We start from the raw sequence: 20,210 nt of genomic DNA on the forward strand, positions 1-20,210 counted from the left end.
TATATATATATATATATATATATATATATATATATATATATATATATATATATATATATATTTTTTTTTTTTTTTTTTTTTTTTTTTCTTCACCATCTCTATGGGTTTTATCTAACTTTGATCGGACAAAGAAATTGTCAAAATCAAAATAGTGTTCAGAATCCTTGTAGGAATTTTCTAACGATTCGGGTGGTATACAGGATGACTTGCTTTTGGGAAGCAGAAATGACATCAGGTTCCAGGCGTAATCTCTTAGTGTTCTCCAGTAGATGTGTCTCCACCAAGCCATTCACCGATATGATCATCGGGAGAATGCTGATCGTCCTCAAATTGTAGAGTTCACGCAGCTGAAATGCCAAGTCGCCGTATTTGGTAATCTTCTCCGTGTATGCTTTCGCAATGTTATCGTCCGCCGGGATCGTGAACTCTATGAGCATACATGTTTTTTGTTCGGTGTCGAAGAGCGCGATATCAGGTCTGTTATGCATCACCGCTCGATCCGTCACTAAAGTGGAGTCCCAATATAGTCTGTAGCGTGCATATATATATATATATATATATATATATATATATATATATATATATATATATATATATATATATATATATATATATATATATATATTTACCAGCCTGAGCGAACCTTGTCTGCCGCTGGGCAGTCACTGAGGATTTGCTCAATGGTTTCGTCCTCCTATAAGCAAAGAGAGTCCTTGTATATCGAAGAGCTAGGATGCAGGCTACGATTCATATTCAAACTCTTCTATCGAACTCGAGAATTTCACTCGCAGTCCATTTAACTACCCTGAGAGAGTAGTTGACTCTCCAGACTGCCAAATTGTTCGTAGGATAAACGTAGGATAAACTAACAACTGTGCAGTTAATGCATTCCTAATTCGAGTTATCTCCAGAGCACAACTATCTCATATTCATTTGTTATTAAAAAAAAACGAAAATGAAATATATAACGTTTTTAAAGTTATTACATAATCATTAAAGCTCTTCTTGACAAAAAGACACTTAAAGAGTGTTTGAAACATTCTGGAATACGATTCCCCAAGTGAGCAGTCCACAAACTAAGGATGATAGCCATCATAAATATAGAGGTGTTTTGAAAGATGAAAGTTGTAATAACTTGAGCCAATGTTATAATACGATCACTATATATATATATATACATCATTCATCATCTGAGATGCGCAGAGAGTAGACCGTGAACACATCGCTCCTGTTAAAATTTTAATTATTATAAAAATTACAAGTGCCAACGAATCCCAGAATTCCTGGGCTGTAAACATTTGTACCTACACCTACATTGAAAAATGGCTCCTAAAAACACCACAGATATAAAGGCAGCAATTAAGGAATCCATTATAGAAATCCTAAGTGACGACGAATTTATAAACAAACTTCTTATCAAGATCAACGAAAAACTAGATGTGATACAGTCGGCAGTCAACGATAACTCGGATAAAATCGAATTGATAAACAAAAGGATGGATAATCTTATGCAAGCGGAGAAAATCAACAATGTATGTATCTTCAATTTGATGGAAAATCAAGAGGAAAAATTATTGGAGAATTTACTTAAATTATTCAAGGACAACATGAAGGTAACACTCAACAAAACTGACATTGCGAGGTGTTATAGAGTTGGTGTGAAAAAGGAAAAGCCGCGTCCAGTGATTGTTCGCTTCGAACGTTATCAAACAAAACTAACAATAATGAAAAATTGTGGACGTTTGAGTGGAACCAAAATTGGAATAGTTGAAGACTTAACTAAAAATCGCCTTGAGTTATATCGATCGCTTCAACGGAAATGCGAGGATAAAAAACAAGTATTCACGCGCAACGGAAATATATACATTAAAAGTGAGAATGGCGTAGAGAGAAAAAATGTAACCTCATTAGAGTGAATTTCTTTTTTACTGAGTCATTCATATTATTCTTTCTCTGAATTATTGAAATCATAATATTTGTTTGAAAAATAAAATAGTATGTAGTATGTATTTGTATATATTATGCACTTTATGAAGTGAATCTTTTCAAATTTTTTACTTGATCGGAGGGCATGTGAGAGTCACTAATTTTTGTATCTGTCTCATGAATGTGTTAGAGACGGTGGAGCTTGATGAGGTCCCGGATACGGCGGTGGTCGGGGAGCTTGGGGCGGGGGAGTGTTTTGTTGGGGGTCATACGCGGCTGGGTATAATGCATTTCAACATAAGAAGTATTCACAAACATTTCAATGAACTGTTAGTTCACTTGGACAGCATAAATTTAGAAAAAATACACATAATAGTTCTCTCGGAAACCTTTAACATCGAAACTACTAACATTAATCTATTCACTATACCTGGGTATGATACATTCTATAACAACTCACTATTCAATAAAAACGATGGAACAATAGTTTATATTCGAAACAATCTGAATCCAAGTGTTGCTTATGTACAGCTGAGTCAAACAATTCCTATTCGTATAGAAATTAGAATTAATGAACTTTCTCTTGGACTGACGGCTATTTACAGACCTCCAGCAACTAAAATGAAAGTATTCATAGAAGAAATGGAAATATATTTAAGTGAACTTAATTACAATGATGTAGAGGTAGTTATTGGTGACTTAAACATTGATATTTTGGAGGGAAACGATAAAATGGCAAGCCTCTATTTAAATGAAATGGGATCATGTGGGTTTATTTCTTATATTAACAAGCCTACTAGAGTCACAGCAACAACAAAAACTCTACTCGATCATATAATGATCAGAACACAGAAGAGTATTAGTAAAAAAATCAGTCTTCGTCCCTTTGTTTTTAAATTTTCAATGTCTGATCATTTTCCAGTGGGATTAGAACTCAACTTAAATGAAAAAATTTGTAGTGGTATTAAAACGGATGAAATTAAGAAAATCGATGACAGGAAATTGTTGGGATTACTGAGGGAGGAGGGATGGTTAAAAGTATATGAGAAAGATGATGTGGAGGAATGTTATCGGGAATTTAAGTTTATTTTGATGAGTCACATTGGCAATTGTGAACAGAAAACACGTATAAACAACAAAAATAAGAAACTTAAACCGTGGATAACTCTTGGATTAATACATAGTATTCGTAAAAGGGATAAAATGAAATTAGATTTAAATAGAAATTACTCAGAAGAAAAGAAACTTCAATATATTGATTACAGGAACTTTCTCAATAAATTACTAAAACTAACAAAAAATAATTATTACTCTAACAAAATTAAATCAGCAAAGAAAGACTCTAAAAAAATTTGGAAAATAATGAATGAGGCGGTCAATGTCGCAAAATCTAAAAGCAAAATAAATAGTATTATCAATGAAAAAAATGAAGTATTGACTCATCCAACTGACATTGCTGGCTCATTCAACGATTTCTTTTCCACTATAGGAGGTAAAATGCAGGAAAAGGTCAAGAAAACAAAAAAAATATACACAACTAACATAACTAATCCAAATACACTTTTCCTGGCACCAGTGAGCTCAAAAGAACTTATACTACTAATAGCTACCCTGAAGAATGATTCCTCACCTGGGGATGATGGAATTGACGCCAAACTCATAAAAAAGATACATACATATTTAGTAGAACCTCTCAAATATATAATTAATCTAACTTTTGTTAAAAACGAAATTCCCCTAGACTGGAAAACATCTAATATCATACCTATACATAAGTCAGGAGATAAACAATCTTTACAAAACTATAGACCCATTGCACTCATCAATAACTTTGCCAAATTATTCGAAAAATGCTTGAAAAAACGCGTTATGAACTTTCTCGAAAAAAATAATGTAATCTTTAATAATCAGTATGGATTCAGATCAAATTTAAGCACAGAAGACGCCATATTTAATCTAACAAATGAAATAAATACGTGTTTTAACGCAAATAAGAAGATCTTATCAGTATTTATCGATTTAGCTAAGGCTTTCGATACCGTTCCTCATGACAAATTATTGGAAAAAATGGAGTATCTGGGAATAAGGGGAAATGTGAATCTTCTTTTCAAAAATTACTTATCCAACAGGACACAAAGAGTAAAAATCGAAAATACTTATAGTCACGAGAGAATTACCCCAATGGGTATCCCACAGGGTACCGTCCTTGGTCCTACACTGTTTTTAATCTATATTAACGATATTGGATCAATACTAAAAAGTGCTAAAATAATTGCCTACGCTGATGATACGGTCTTATCGTTCTCAGGGTCCACTTGGCAGGAGGTATTTGGGAAGGCTGAACATGGTATTAGAAATCTGTATAGTTGGTTCAACTACAACCTTCTTAGTATAAATATTCTAAAAACAAAATACATTACATTCTCAATATCCGCCGTCGACATACCCCAAAATATGACCTTGAAAATTCACAGTGAAGATTGTACGAATTGTGACTGTACATGCGAGCCCTTAGAGAGTGTCGACAGTATTAAATATTTGGGTATTATCTTAGACAGACATCTCAGATGGAATCTTCATTGCAACTTCATCAATAAGAGAATGAGAAAATTAGTATACAGACTATATCAACTCAGAGATATTCTTAACAAAAAACTATTAAAGATGGTATACATCTCACTAGTAGAATCCATTCTGAGATACTGTTTGATTATTTGGGGGGGAGGATTCAATAACTCTTTACAAAGCGTAGTGACCACTCAGAAATTTATACTTAAAATAATACATAACAAACCCCGAACCTTCTCAACTGACAGATTATTCGAATTGGCTGATGTACTTCCAATTAAGGCTCTATATGTTCATGCCTGCATCAATTATTTGCCCAAAATACAACACCTATTACCAAAAAAACCCACGTACTACACCACTAGATCTAATCTTTTAAGAACCCATCTGTACATCAAGTCACATACGCAACGGACTGTAACATATTTTGCACCTAAGTTTTATGATAAACTTCCTAACACCATAAAATCATTGAATAATAACAAACGAAAGTTCAGTAAACTAACCAAAAAATACATCCAGGAGAACTATGGTACGTTTTTGAATATAATGCCATCTACATAATAAGAACTAATAAAAAATACTACTATTTTGAACAGTTATTTTTTTTCGTGTGATCTACTGGCGGGACTCTTTTTCGTCCGGCTCTCTGGGGGCGGTCTCTGGGCTCCTCATTTGCTCCATTTTATTTTTGCATCCTTATAATTTGATGGTAAAGGGTTCACGACACAGATATGGATTCATTCATTTCTAGTGTGAATTCAGTTGCCAATAGAACACTTTAATTGTTTATATGTTTATATGATGAATAAATTGATTTGATTTGATTTGATTTGATTTGATCACGTCATCGAGTTCGAATAATCCTACTGTACCAGATTCTAAAACATATGTGGCAACTACGCTGGACGCAACAACATGCTAATGGTGAAAGATTGAATAAAATTCGGACGCAGCATTGTGCTACATATGAAAACAAAATATACGCCGGACGCACTAATGGTAGGACCATGAAAGGACGCAATAATGTGCGTATATCAACTTCTTTATTAATGAAGATATTCGAGATCTGAAACGACCAAACTACGTAATTTCTTGCGTAGATTAATATACTTCGATCAGATTCCACCTAGGTAGCGTATTTCTGGGAGACGCAATAAGGTTGCTTTTTGAAAGGACGCAATAAAGTAAGCCAGATGTATATATATATATATATATATATATATATATATATATATATATATATATATATATATATATATATATATATATATATATATATATATATATATATATATATATATATATATATATATATATATATATATATATATATATATATATATATATATATATATATATATATATATATATATATATATATATATATTAGACTGATTCAAAAAAATCGACTTTCTTTTTTTTCGAGAAACACACCCCTTATTATCTTCAGGGCATTGAAAAATGACGTCTGTGAAAATATTAGCCAAAAATATTATTATTTAGAGGTCGCTCATCGACGATTTCTATTTTCCCTACTAATAGCAGGGAAAATTTTTTTATTTCTAGTTAAAAAATTCCAGTTCGCAAACCAATGGATGGATACCATTGAGCGATATATTTTTATGTAGGGAGTTAGGTGCTCTACAAAAACTGCCCCATGAAATTTTTCCATAAATCGGCTTTTCGAAAAGTTATTAGAGCTTGAAATAAAATTTTGTCGAAGTAGCTGTTTTTACTCGGATATCGGGGAGAAACTATTGGAATTTACTTCGAAAATCAGAAAATCGTTCTCGAAAGTTGCAATTGATATGATTTTATTTAGATTTTAATCATTTATGACATCCCCAAATTGTCAACCTCAACAATTGTTAGGGAGTTAGTGTTTCATACTCTTCAGGATCAAATTATTTAGCATCTCTTATTTCTCATTCACTTGGGTCAGAAAGAATGATTGGTTTTGTGCCCTCTTTCAGATTAGTGTTTGATCTTAAACTCGGTACTTGTCTTCAGTTTCATCCATAATACAATTTTGTGTATTCATTATTTTTGCAAACCCAAAATGGCCGCATTCACAAAATTCTCGCTATATGATTTCATTGAAGAAGACATTACGTAGTGAAAGTAACATATAGATGATAGGATCTTTCTGTTGTTAACGATTTAGCGGAGCGAGTTATTGGTTTAATTGAAGAATGCAATAACTACTAAAAGAATAATGAAGAATTAACAGTTACAGTTTCTTTTACAATTGATCAACGAACATGGTCATCGTTTTCCGGATTGCAACAAAAAGAAATTGAAATTATCTGTTTAGAACATATTATGTATAATAGATGTTGAATATACCAACACCAATATTATTTCTCACAACCGAATAAATGCTTTCTACATGCGACTTCTTTCTAATATCATCAAACAAACCTACCCTATCCCACAAATATCGAGATATTTGTTGAAAAATTGATAGTTCACTATTTTGTGACAGCGGCCATTTTGGGTTTATAAAAATAATGAATACACAAAATTGTATTATGACTGAAACTGAAGACAAATACTGGCTTTAAGAACAAACACTAATCTGAAAGAGGGCACAAAACCAATCATTCTTTCTGACCCAAAGGAATGAGGAATAAGAGAAGCTTTATAATTTGATTCTGACGAGTATAAATTTCTAACTCTCTAACAATTGTTGAGGTTGACTATTTGAGGATGTCATAAATTATTTGAATCTACATACAATCATATTAATTGTATCTTTCCATAACTATTTTCTGATTTTCAAAGTAAATTCCAATAATTTCTCCCCGATATCCGAGTAAAAACAGCTACATCGACAAAAATTTAATTTCAAGCTCTAATAACTTTTCGAAAAGCCGTTTCATGGAAAAATTTTATGGGGCAGTTTTTGTAGAGCACCTAATCCCCTACATAAAAATATATCGCTCAATGGAATCGGTCCATTGGTTTGCGAACTGGAATTTTTTAACTAAACATAAATTTTTTTCCCCTGCTATTAGTAGGGAAAATAGAAATCCTCGATGAGCGACCTCTAAATAATAATATTTTCGGCCAATATTTTCACAGACGCCTTTTTTCAATGCCCTGAAGATAATAAGGGGTGTGTTTCTCAAAACAAGAGAAAGTCGATTTTTTTGAATCAGTCTAATATATATATATATATATATATATATATATATATATATATATATATATATATATATATATATATATATATCACAATACTAAATAACTCCAATCGTATAATTCTCCAATAAGGTTAATGGGTTCTTGGATCAAAACAGGCTGTATTATGTAAAACTACATTTATTCTTAGAGTGTTAGAGTGCAAGAGACAAGGAGTAAGACCTAAACACATAGTGAATAATTTGAACTTTCTTTTTGCATCAGTAAGTGATGTTGTTAGTTCACGTATTGCGATGAATATGAGAGTGAAGGTGATTCATCAGACCTTATGTTTAGAGATAAAAATAACTAACAAAACCATAATTAAATTAGAGTCAGAGTTGTTGATTCAGTGGAAGAAACTTGAGGATTCTCTTCCGAACTATATTTTATGTGAGTTTAAAAGGAGACAGACAATTAAACATAATGATAAGTTTCATAGAGTAAGAACTGATAATTTAAAGAAAATTGACTTTTTAAAAAACGAACAACTAAAGAAGGTGTACCAGCAAGCCAGTTGGTTCAAGAATGTGAGTTCTATTCAGATTCCTGAAAGGGTCACGAAGTTTCTTTCTTTGGGTAATAAGTTTTGTGTTGACATTCCGAAGAGTGAAGTATCTGTTCAGAAACTCCTTGCTGATGTGGAGTATATTATTCACTCTAAAAAAGATCTCAGTGAGGAAGATAAAAACATTACCAGGTCTTTGACAACTAACGTAATAACTAATTATATCAGGAGTTCTCCCAACATAAGTAATGTGTTCCAAAAGGAGTACTTTTTTTGTAAAAGCTTCCTGAGGGATCAACCTGATCTTTTAATATTACAGTCAGACAAGGGAAATATCACGGTTGCAATTGGTAAAGATCAGTATTTACGTTTGGCCTATGAATTACTTAATGACAATCGTTATTATATGTTGAAATATTAATGGAAACAACAATTCCGAAGGAATTGTCGTTCCAATAATGTGAGTTAGTCATGAACTATCATAGGAAGTCCCAGAGAAGTCGAAAAACTCAAGTGCAACTGTAGACCGGTTTCGGGATCATTTTCCCTCCTTCCTTTCCATTAATATTTCATTCTTGCGATGCGCCCGCTTAGGCGACCCTTTTGTTTGTTATTATATGTTGCTTCAGAGAGATCCAACTACATCAATTCAAAACAAGTTGAATGCGATGATTAATAAATTAGTCGACAATAAATATATATCTAAAGAACAAGGTAAAATGTTGCATGACTATAACGGTGTTCCAGCTAGGTTCTATGGCCTGCCCAAGGTTCACAAGCCTACCCTTTCTCTACGTCCCATTGTATCATGTATTAATACTCCTACATCTAGTCTCTCAGGATTCATAGCATCAATTTTAACCAGCTCAGTTGATAATGAAGAAAATAGATATTATGTCAAAGACAGTTTTCAGTTTTCTGCCGAGTTTAATGATTTTCAGTTGCCACCAGGTTATAGGTTAATTAGCTTAGATGTTGTGTCGCTGTACAGTAACATTCCCCTTGATTTGGTGCTTGAAGTAATAGAGAGTAATTGGAGTTCGATAGAGGCACATACTGATATTCCAATGGTTGAATTCATGGATATAGTGAGTTTTCTTTTTAAGTCAAATTATTTCATCTTTGATAGTAAGATCTTTATTCAAATTTTTGGATCACCTATGGGCTTAAAATTGAGCCCTATTGTCGCAAGAATGGTGATGGACTATGTGCTAGATAAGGTTCTGGCCTTGATTCCGTTTTTGATCCCTGTAATAAAGAAATATGTTGATGATATATTTTGTGCGGTTCCTGCCGATCAGATTCAGTTTGTGTTAGATAGTTTTAACAGTTTTAATCAATACATCAAATTTACATTGGAGGAGGAAACAAATGATTCAGTTCCATTTCTTGATACGAGAATCATAAGAACTAATGATAACAGATTAAAGATTGATTGGTATCGTAAAAATAGCAGTTCAGGTAGATACATCAATTTCTCATCCAATCATCCATTAAAACAAAAAATTAATCTTATTGTTGGCATGAAAGAAAGAATCACTAAGATTTCGCACCCCACACTATTAAACAAAAATCTAGTAATCCTTCAAGATTTGATGTTAAAAAACGGATATCCAAGAGGATTGATTAGCAGATTAGTTTTCAACACATCCTCAAGAACACATGATGTAGGTAATGAATCGCGAATTGCAAATTTAGCAGATATTTTTTATGTGTCCTTACCAGCTATACCAGATGTCACCTACAAATTAGTGAATATACTAAAAGATTCTCACTTCAAGATCGCGATAAAAAATCAATTTAATATAGGCAGACTTTATTCATCAGTAAAAGATAAGTTAGACAAAATGAAAATGAGAGGAGTAGTATATTGTGTACCATGTACTTCTTGCAATTTAAGCTACATAGGCCAGACTTCTCAACAATTAAAAAAGAGATTAGTTCAACACAAAAGTGATATCAAAAATCCCAGAAAGAATTGTGCTTTGGCGGAACATAGTCGAAAAACCAAACATGAATTAGATTATAATGCTACCAAGATTCTGGAGTTTGAAAGTAATTTGAATAAACGATCATTCTTGGAAATGTTTCACATCAAACGAACAGATAATGTTATGAACTCAAAAAAAGACATAGAAAATATTAGTAACATTTATTCCTTTTTAATATCTTACAAAAATGAGAGAATTGTCCGGGATATTTCTGTGAGTTCATGATGATTATATCATCGACAAAATTCAAAACAGAATTGTTCATGGCCTGCTAAAACATCGTCATCGATGGATCTCGCGATGAATGAATCTGCTGACATCATGTGACAACAAGAACTGAAATATCTCGAAAACTGTTCGATTTTTTGTATTTGGATTTTTTCAACAAAACGAATACAACGAAAGAAGTACCAAAAATATTATGATTCACCCTCTAAGAACACCCTTTCTAACAATATCAGACAGAAATATAGAAGTGTAATAAAAAAATGTATTTCAACAACATACATTTATGCACGAAATTTCAACCGTTTAACAGTTATGCGGAGAAAAAACTCTTGGTGCTCTAAAATGCCTGATTGAATCTACCATCACAAAAGTAAATGAGTAAAATCAGTTATGTTTGAATACTCAGAAGACAAGTGTTGTAATGTTTCACACCAACCACGCAAATGTTGAAATTCCTCAGTGCATTGAGACAGTTGATTATAAGCTCCCCCTGGAAAAAAATTGTAACTTTTTGGGCTTGACCATAGATGAAAGTCTCAACTGGCGTGATAATGTCACCAACTTATGTGAAAAACTCAGTTCTATATGTTACTCCTTGGGTGTCCTGAGTAGATACCTCGACTCAACATCTATGAAGACAATCTATCAAGCGGTATTCGAATCGAAGATGAGATACGGTATCATTTTCTATGGGGCCTCTTCGGGAATGGAGGAGATCTTGAGATTCCAAAAGAGAGCTATTCGCATCATATACCGACTAGAATTCAGAGAAGCATGTAGAGGAAAATTCCATGAAAACAATTTACTAACAGCATTCGCCATTTAAATTCAGGAATGTCTGTTATTTGTCTATAAGAATAGAGACTACTTCGAAGGGAAAACCATTACCAAATACAACACAAGAACAACTGAATTGAAATACCCAAAACATAGGCTTACTTTAACTGAGAGGAATGCTGAGTACTGTTGCACAAAATTTTTCAATAAACTGCCACCCCAAATAAGAGCAGAGACGACATTGAACAGTTTCAAGAGGCTATATTTCCAGCTGCTACTGAAAATGGAGCGATATTCACTGAAAGAGTTTTATCAATTTTAAATCAGTTTCCAAATTTTGACCCTGTTTCATTTCGAGTTACTTGTAAAGTTTCTCTATTTGAAATAAAGACTTTTCTATTCTATTCTATTCTATTCTATTCTAATTGTCGTTCCAATAATGTGGGTTAGTCATGAACTAACATAGGAGGTCCCAGAGAAGTCGAAATATCCAAGTGCAACTGTAGACTGGTTTCGGTCATCAGTACAGTATAGCACTGAACCTTCCGAAGAAGAAAACACAACTTTTTTTTTTACTTTGCAGTTGTTTTGATTTAAAGTTTTTAAGCTACGCTACTGGGCTATATATACAAGGGGATATATACAATGTTGACATTATATAGTTTTGGATACTAGTGCCTAACTAATGTTTCACCTAGTCTGAAAGTTTAAAAAGAGCATGCTTACATAAGTTTTAAATGAGTGCGTAGTTTTTTGCTAAGGCATATCGAGTGTGCGAAGAAAACACAAACTAGTGCTCAGATGGGTTAAATAAAAAAGGCAGTGAAATTCACATAATTAAATGTTGAATTAATCTGTTTTATTCTCCGAAGAAAATAATTTTTAAGCTGGGAGGTCTTTTCTAATTTTATTATGGTTGAAAAATTTCTTTTTTCCTTTCTTGAAAGTTTATTTCTTAACGTTCTTAAGTTCTTTTATTTTAGTTTCACTGGATTTGTTCGAAATGGTTCGAATGGTTTTAGTCATCTTACTCCAAATCAGATTTGCGTAAGTCATGAGGGATGATTGAGAATTTTTCATTCCCATTTGATGAAACTTTTTGTAGTCTTCGATTTTCGAAGTTCCAAGGGGTTGTTGTGAATCGTTTCCATGGATTCTACATCTTTGAGAATACCAAATTTATTGGTCAATTCAGTTGGTTTCGGTTCTGTTGGGATTGGTCTACGGCACGTCTTCTTGGGAGATATGAATTCTAGATCTGCTTCATGGATGCTGATCCATCTTTTTAAATTTATCGATGGACTTGGTGAGCGAAATCCCTTTTGCCCTTGATTGAGGTTTTCACTAATTCGTGTTTTGCCGCGATTTTTAAGAGACTATCAGTTAATAAGTACGATTTCGGAGTATTCACACGGGCGTGTTCACACTTCGGCGTCTGAACGTTAAATCCAACTGAATCTTCCGATGGAGGATGGTAGTCTTAGCGATCTCGTTCCTCCGTTCGGAAGAGTCAGTGCTAAACTGTAACTGTACTGACGAGGGAAAATGATCCCGAAACCGGTCCACAGTTGCACTTGGTTATTTCGACTTCTCTGAGACCTCCTATATTAGTTCATCACTAACCCACATTACTGGAACGACAATTCATCCGGAGTTGTTGTTTCCATTAATATGGGTGTACCTCAGAGGAGTATTTTGGGGCCCCCACTTTTTATTCAATATATAAATTTTTTGCCTTCAGCACATTGGTTAATATTCTTATGTTTGTGGATGACGCAAATGCACTTATTAGAAAGGAAGACATAAAATACTGCATTAGCAAACGCAGATAGTTTTTGATCTTATCATCAGCAATTTGTGTAGTCGAAACGGGCTCCTTCTCAATGTGGATAAAACTGAGTGCATTATGTTCAGGACTAATAGATCTATGGAAAATTTTCCAGAAAATATCCATTTCAATAATACTCGTTGAAATAGCACAATCCACCAAATTCTTGGGAGTTCATGTCGATAATAAATTGAATTGGTCCGAACATATACATCAATTGAGTAAAAAACTAAATAGTGCTCTGTATATGATAAGGGTGTTATCCCGACGTGTAGACAGGCAACTTTTAAGATCCATCTATTTCTCAAGTTTCGATTCCATACTTAGGTATGGAATAGTGATTTGGGGTAATGGTTCTGATGGCTGTAAATTATTTGTTATTCAAAAATACGCTTTAAGATCTATGCTTGGACTGAAATTTAGAGAAACTTACAGAGGGCATTTCAGACAGAATGGAATTCTCACTTTTTATGGACTATACGTTCTGGAAAGCATACTTTTTATGAAAAAAAATCCACATTATTTTGGGGATTTAAAAAATCATAATAACACAAGACGTACTGTACCCTTTTTCTTTCCAAACATAATACATAAAAGGACTCTAACTGAAAAAAATACTAAGCATATGTGTATAAAATTCTATAATACTGTACCTCAGAATATTTTGAATATGGTGAATTTCGCCAAATTCAAAAAAGAACTCACAAATTTAATTATAGATATCGAACCTTACTCGATTTCAGAATTTTTAAACTATTCCTATGTGAACACTATAGTATAATTTGTTTTTGTTTTCTATTGTTGACGGTATCTCTTTTTTTTGTATATTTGTGTTGAAAATTCTGAGAATAAAGTTGTTGTTATTGTTGTTATTGTTATTTAAGAAAACACCTGAACTTCTATAAAATGCAGAATTATAGGATCTCAGCAAACGTCCTTTAGGTTATCTAAATCTGTGCTTATAAAGTGAACAATAATCGCCTCTCGCAAGAATAGAACACCACTGATGCAGAAATGATCGAAATATTTGTCATCTAAAATCTCTACAGTAAAATTCTCAGGTAGTGATTCGAGCAACTATGCCTGCCAACTGTACCTATAAATCTGTAATGAGTGTGATGGTATTTGCCACGGGGCAGAAAGGGTTAGGTTAACCGATCACAGAAGTGATACATCTACGCCGTCAACTTCAGTTAACGGACTCTATGGTCGCTATTTGACAAGCAGCCATCCCGAAGAGACAGAGAGAGTGAGGACGCACTGCAGTTTAATCAAGGTACCAACAGCTCAGTGGCGGCTGGTCTGTGAGGGCTATAGGGCTACAGCCCCCCATACAAGAAATCACAAGAAATCAACCCTTTTATGTGATTTACCTTCCCATACGATTTTAAATGAAAATATTACATTCCACGGTTATTTATATAATAATTTATTAATGTATGACTTTCATGCGACTCCTTCAGTTTTGTTTATTTCAATCATAAGGGAGGATCTGTGGGTTAAGATAATGATTGGATCCACTAGAATTTTTCTGTGCTGCTTCTACCTGCCTACTGGAGATTCTGGTGTCAGTGCTGGTTTTTCTTCAAAGTTAACTGCCCTAAAGAATAATATAGAACGTGATGTGGTTGTTGTGTGCGGAGATTTTAATTGTTCCTCCATTAGGTGGATAGGCAATCCAGATGCCAACGATTCATACTTTGAACCAAATAATGTAGAGGCAAAATATTCTGATCTCATAGATGCACTCTCAGTATGTGAGCTGATGCAGTTCAATAGTGTCAACAACACTAATGGTAGAATCTTGGACTTGGTCTTGTGTAATCAGTTTCTTTTGTCTCAGGTTACTCCATGTAACAGTCCATTGGTGGGAGAAGACAAGCACCATCCTTCATTAGAGTTTATGCTACAATTAAATATTAAATATCTTTCCATATCAAGTACTTGTATTTATCATTTCAAAAAAGGCAATTACGATAGCATAAACAATAAATTGTCTTCCGTACCGTGGCCTGAATTGCTATGTAGTGGAGACGTTGATTCTGATCTAGACATATTTTATGGTATACTTGATGGTATTATTGAGGACTTCGTTCCAAAGATGTACATTAATTCTAGGTTTCCCTCATATTTTTCTAAACACACCATAAAGTTAGTGAAGAAAAAGAATAAAATCCATAAAAAATTGAAGATCTATAATAATACAAAAGATTTACTAGAGTTTCGGCGTCTCAGAGCATTGTCGAAGATCTTGATCAAAAGTGATTATTCTAAATATATTAAGTTTGTGGAAGATGAACTGCCCAATAATCCCAAGCTTTTTTTCAATGTTGCATCAGCCAAAAGTAGACATTATGGAGAGTAGAGAGAAGGAGAACGATCGCCGTACTAAAAATGTGTCTCCAAAAACGGGGAAAATAGGTGTCGCTGCGATTACAGCGGGTATCGATAAGGAGTGGGGATTCAAGCGTCAATTTGAAATGAACAGCCTTCATTTTATTTAAGGTTATGTGTCATCGTGGTTTTTCTGATGATTTTTCAAATACCTTTCTTCAAATCTATATTGAATATGAGTTCTCTGAATTATATGCAATAAAATGCAAGTCGAAATCAATGAAATTCAAAAGAAATCACTGATCAAAAAAATTGTACCTACTTTTGTTTATCATTGTTTATTGAAAGCAGCTATGTTAGTTGGTTTACTAATCTTCAAAATTATATAAATCCGTAGTGAGGAGCAGTACACATCAAGACAACAAAAGGTAGCAGTCTCAGATTTATCACTTAGGTATTAGAGTAGATTCTTTTGCCAATACTCAGCTGAGAACCGATATAAACCATATATTATGTTATGCCAACAAAATTCTTCAAGAATATTTACTTCTGAACCATGTAGTTTTATTGGTTAAATATTCTTATTCAGAAGAGTCAACTTCTCACGAGGGATGACAATTTCGATTTCGTTTATAATGAATCCATCATCTTTTTGATATCTTCATCGCAAAAGTGCTCTTGACACACAAATTGATTGGGAGTTGATTCTTGAGATAAGGTTTTTTCCAATTTTCTCTCAAAAATGCTCTCGGAAATTTTATCTCTTCTCCTTTTCTTTCCGATGCCAAAACACTCTTATACTAGCGCACGCTTCAACATTTCACCATGGTCATATGTTGTTCTCTAATCAAAAATCGATATTCCTATCATCTGTCACCAGAGAAACAGTTCACTCAGCCAACGAGCCAACTACAATTTGATTTGTGTAAACAAAATTTCGCACTCTCGTGATGGCCAGCGCGACTGTTGGCAAAAACATGAACTACTACCACAGTATAGACACCAACCAGTAGTTGCACTCTAGATCAAATGAACGGAATTATTTACTCCTCCGAGAACACGCGCATCATTTCGGCGCGCATGAGAAAATGCGCGGGAATTTTAAAGTGAATTATTTTACGGGAAGAATTATGAGCCTTGAGGCGAATGTAAAAATAATATTATTTGATAATTAACACTTCTCAAGTATTATTTAGAAATTTTTCATGATTTTCTATTTGAAATGATTATCGTCAGGGGAAACTGATGCATTTTTAGTGCATATGTCCTAAAGTGAATGCGATTGTTGTGAATCAGTGTTTTTTCAGATAATTTTATGTTAATTCTCGGCTAGAAAGGTTTTTTCCTTTAGTTTCAGAGGATTCATTTTTCTAGATTTCTTATTTCCATGGTAATCAACCACCTTCGGTCACAAAACTGCTGTGATCTGTATTCAATATAGAGCCTTTAGGTTCATCTACTGAATAGGTAATGCATATTTTGAAAATGTTCTTAAGTAATTTTTTTCCCATTTAAAATTTTAGGGTTTGCCGTCATTACGCTCACAGGGCTGATACAAATTGATTGGAAGCAACCATATAAAATGTCCTCCAACGAAGCAAAGTTTACTTCTTTTTGCATTTTTTCTGACTTTGCATGGGGGTCGAGGTATTAAAAGTGGTATCTTTTCAAATTGACCTACCTAGTCAAGTAAGAAGCGAAGGTTCATTTAGTTCATTGTTGAAACTGCTGTGACAACACATGAAAAAACTATACTGTGTTCCCTATAAATTAGAATGTTATCGTCTACTTACAATATGAAGTCAACATTCTAGACTGATGAAATGAAAATGCAGAATGAAAAGTTCAAAATAATGAATAAAATTTTATTAATACATACATATAATACAAAAAAAAACGAGAAACAAATAATATATCTATAAATGTAAAATTTTTATAATTTTTTTTTCTTTTTTATTTGTTTTTTGTGCAATGAAGTTTCTATTGCAAAATTTAAGTGTGTAAAAAATTCTTAATCTAACATACAAACTTAATAAGTAATTCCAAGGAAATTTCTCACAAGGGTGAGTGTAAGGGCATATCTTTTCCATTTCTCTTTTCAATTTACAACCAACATTGTTCTGAATCGATAAATGTGGAAAATGAGACACGAAAGTGTTATCCAGTCGATTAATATACTCATAAAACGAATTTGGCGGCATTTTCAAATTGCCAAACAATTCATTCTCTTTATAATTCCTGAAATGACAATATAATGTCTCATTACTTAGTTCACTTTGGCTTTGTGAAAATTCGTCACATAAATTACATCTATGTTTTTCTAAACATTTCTTTATTAGATAACCACAAACATACGATAATACGTTTTTTTCTGGTAAATCCAGTTCATTGTAATCTTTAGGATCTACTTTGAGAACTTCTGAGAATACATTTCTCTCTGATGAGAGTTTAGGGGGAGCTTCAACTTCCAAATCATTAAAATTAATGAGGACTTCAGACAAATCTTTAATACAATTTGCTCCTTCCAACTGCTCAAAAAATTGGAGACAAAAATTCTTTTTGAACAAACTTTTGAACTGTACTGGAGTAGGATTTGTGGCATTTCCTCCTTGATATCTAATATTGCCAAAGAAATTTTCTAGAGCATCTTGATTTAGGTATCTAGTGCACATAAATTTCATCCTACCATTCATTTCTTCCCACATCAACAATACAGCTCTAATTGTTTGTCTCCAACCTTTAATAAATTTCACAGTATTCGTAATGTCTTTATTATCCCCTTTTATTATTCTCAGACTCTCAAAAATGCCCAATAATTTTAAAAGATGATCTTTCTGCTCAGTGGTGCCTTGAAAAGGTCTATTTAAAAGTTTAGGGGCTTGAAAATTTGACGCATTCAGAACATCAAACAATTTATCTATTTGTGCAATGAACTCCGATGTATGAATGGCATCAGCGGGTAGATAATTGAATGAGACAAGTGTTTCTATCCCACATGCTACCGAATTACTGAAAACTTGAGCAGCCAAAGAAACTTTCATTTTTTGAAATGAATTGGGATTCATATGAACTTCTGAGATACGTGGAATTAGGCGATTCATTCTACCCACATCATAATTGAACAATTTTTCAATATACATCTTTTTAATTATCTTTTCTCCTAATTTGAAATCATAATTGAAAAGATTGTTCCTTGTTCTCTTCAGTAAATGTGGGGTATCGAAAAAGTGAAAAATTTTTCTTCCATCAATGAAAAAATAAGGCTGATCGATTGTAACTCCAATCTCATGAGAAAATTTCGAAAAATTCGAACCTTGGTCACTTATTAATGCCAGAATGTTTAATCCTATGTCACTCAATTTTCGTATGCTTGTGGTTATTATCTCATGCAAATATTTCACTTCACAAGAATTGTGAACGAAGAAGTAAGCCACAGGCTGCTTCCAATTATGTTGGATACCCCTCGCCATGATAACCACTGATTGTAACTTTTTTTTCCTCGGAGTGGCTGAAGACAAACTAGGAGATGTTTGTGTTTCTTCTGGTTTCTTTTCTATGAATACAGATAAATATGCATAAGATATAATAGTTCAAATAAATAAGTAACGTTGAAGTCCTTACCTGGTGTAGTATATATGTTGGGGTTTATAGAAATCTCACGGCATTCATCTACGGTCTCATTATTTTCAATATCCATTGAAGATGTTGAAGCAGAAGTTGAAGCATTTACATTCACCCCTAATTATAAAAATAAATATTAATTATAACAAATAAAATCTTAATTTTCTTCAATATATACCTTTCTCACCAATGCCTTCTTTGAATAAATCTGGAAAAGAATCCTTTTTTAATCTACTTCCAGATAGCATTTCTTTAGAAAAATGCTCACTACATATTCTTTTTTTGTGGAGAAGTTCTGGTCTTTTCAGAATCCATTCTTGCCTTCCCATTTTTGGAAGCCAAATCATTTGCCTGAAAATGATAGGAAAAATTAAATAAGATACCATTCACGTGCTTGTACGAAGTATAGCAGTTTAACTAAAATATTACCAAAAATTTACCAACATTAACACGTGCTTATTCAATAACTCACCTGAAAGTGTCTCCTGGTATGAGAAAAAAACTAAGTTTAGGATTCTTAACACTACTGTTTTTGCAATTATACACGCTGCAATAATTCACCATTTTGCACAAATATATTTACTTCACACGATTATAATTGCTACAATTTACCAGAGACTGTCTCTAATGTTCACCTTTACTTCTGTTTAACTTTCAAATTTCGAATGCTCGAATTCGAAATGCTGCTCAACAATTTGAGGTTAGGAGCACGGAAATGATGCGCGAGTCATAAATGGAGTAACAGAAACCAGGGAGTGCGCCTACTGGTTGGTGTCTATACTGTGCTACTACTATTGGTACATATTTTAGGGGACAAAAAATCTGTGGTCTCAAAGCAGCGATCGTTCTCCTTCTCTCTACTCTCCATAGTAGACATGGCAGGCTTCCCTCTTCGATGCTATATAAAGATGAAGTTAGCACGGGCGGAGTAGACATCTGTAACAGTTTTGCTCAGTATTTCAGTAGTGTTTTTGTTGATCCATTAAATTCACCCAACAGTATTGACTCTACTGTGGCTGATTCTCCTGCTTACCTTTCAAACATTGTCATAACTGCTAAGGAAATCGAAAAATCTTTAAGGTCCCTTAATCAAAGTAAAGGTGCCGGATCTGATGGTATTCCATCATACTTCGTACGAAGTTGTCCTGCTTTATGCTTTCCACTTGAACATATTTTCAATCTCTCCCTCCGCACGGGCAGATTCCCTCGGCGCTGGAGGATTGCATCGGTTGTCCCAATTTTC

The 20,210-nt window shown here is 33.4% G+C and overlaps 3 protein-coding genes across 3 annotated transcripts; 1 reads left to right on the forward strand and 2 right to left on the reverse strand.

The window, feature by feature from the left end:
- Positions 1 to 155: 155 nt before the first annotated feature.
- On the reverse strand, positions 156 to 488 carry LOC123311655. The gene has a single exon (XM_044895724.1). The coding sequence runs from the start codon at positions 486 to 488 to the stop codon at positions 156 to 158; it is 333 nt and encodes a 110-aa protein (XP_044751659.1).
- Positions 489 to 1,322: 834 nt separating this feature from the next.
- LOC123311656 lies at positions 1,323 to 1,916 on the forward strand. The gene has a single exon (XM_044895725.1). The coding sequence runs from the start codon at positions 1,323 to 1,325 to the stop codon at positions 1,914 to 1,916; it is 594 nt and encodes a 197-aa protein (XP_044751660.1).
- A 185-nt stretch (positions 1,917 to 2,101) lies between these two features.
- On the reverse strand, positions 2,102 to 19,753 carry LOC123311657. Its single transcript, XM_044895726.1, has 6 exons — positions 19,440 to 19,753; positions 19,236 to 19,318; positions 19,146 to 19,175; positions 18,968 to 19,084; positions 18,660 to 18,899; positions 2,102 to 2,202 (listed from the first exon to the last, which is right to left on the reverse strand). The coding sequence occupies exons 1-6, from the start codon at positions 19,529 to 19,531 to the stop codon at positions 2,102 to 2,104; spliced, it is 663 nt and encodes a 220-aa protein (XP_044751661.1). The 5' UTR covers positions 19,532 to 19,753.
- Positions 19,754 to 20,210: the final 457 nt, after the last annotated feature.

This window comes from Coccinella septempunctata, chromosome 4 (assembly GCF_907165205.1).
Source record: "Coccinella septempunctata chromosome 4, icCocSept1.1, whole genome shotgun sequence".
Lineage (NCBI taxonomy): Eukaryota > Metazoa > Arthropoda > Insecta > Coleoptera > Coccinellidae > Coccinella > Coccinella septempunctata.

Excerpts from the sequence above, each read along its gene's own strand:
- LOC123311655 (XM_044895724.1), bottom strand. The coding sequence starts at position 488 with ATGCATAACAGACCTGATATCGCGCTCTTCGACACCGAACAAAAAACA.
- LOC123311656 (XM_044895725.1), top strand. The coding sequence starts at position 1,323 with ATGGCTCCTAAAAACACCACAGATATAAAGGCAGCAATTAAGGAATCC.
- LOC123311657 (XM_044895726.1), bottom strand. The coding sequence starts at position 19,531 with ATGGTGAATTATTGCAGCGTGTATAATTGCAAAAACAGTAGTGTTAAG. Across the intron at positions 19,085-19,145 it reads AGAAGGCATTGGTGAGAAAG|GGGTGAATGTAAATGCTTCA; the intron begins GTATATATTGAA and ends TTTTATAATTAG. Across the intron at positions 18,900-18,967 it reads CAACATATATACTACACCAG|AAAAGAAACCAGAAGAAACA; the intron begins GTAAGGACTTCA and ends CTGTATTCATAG.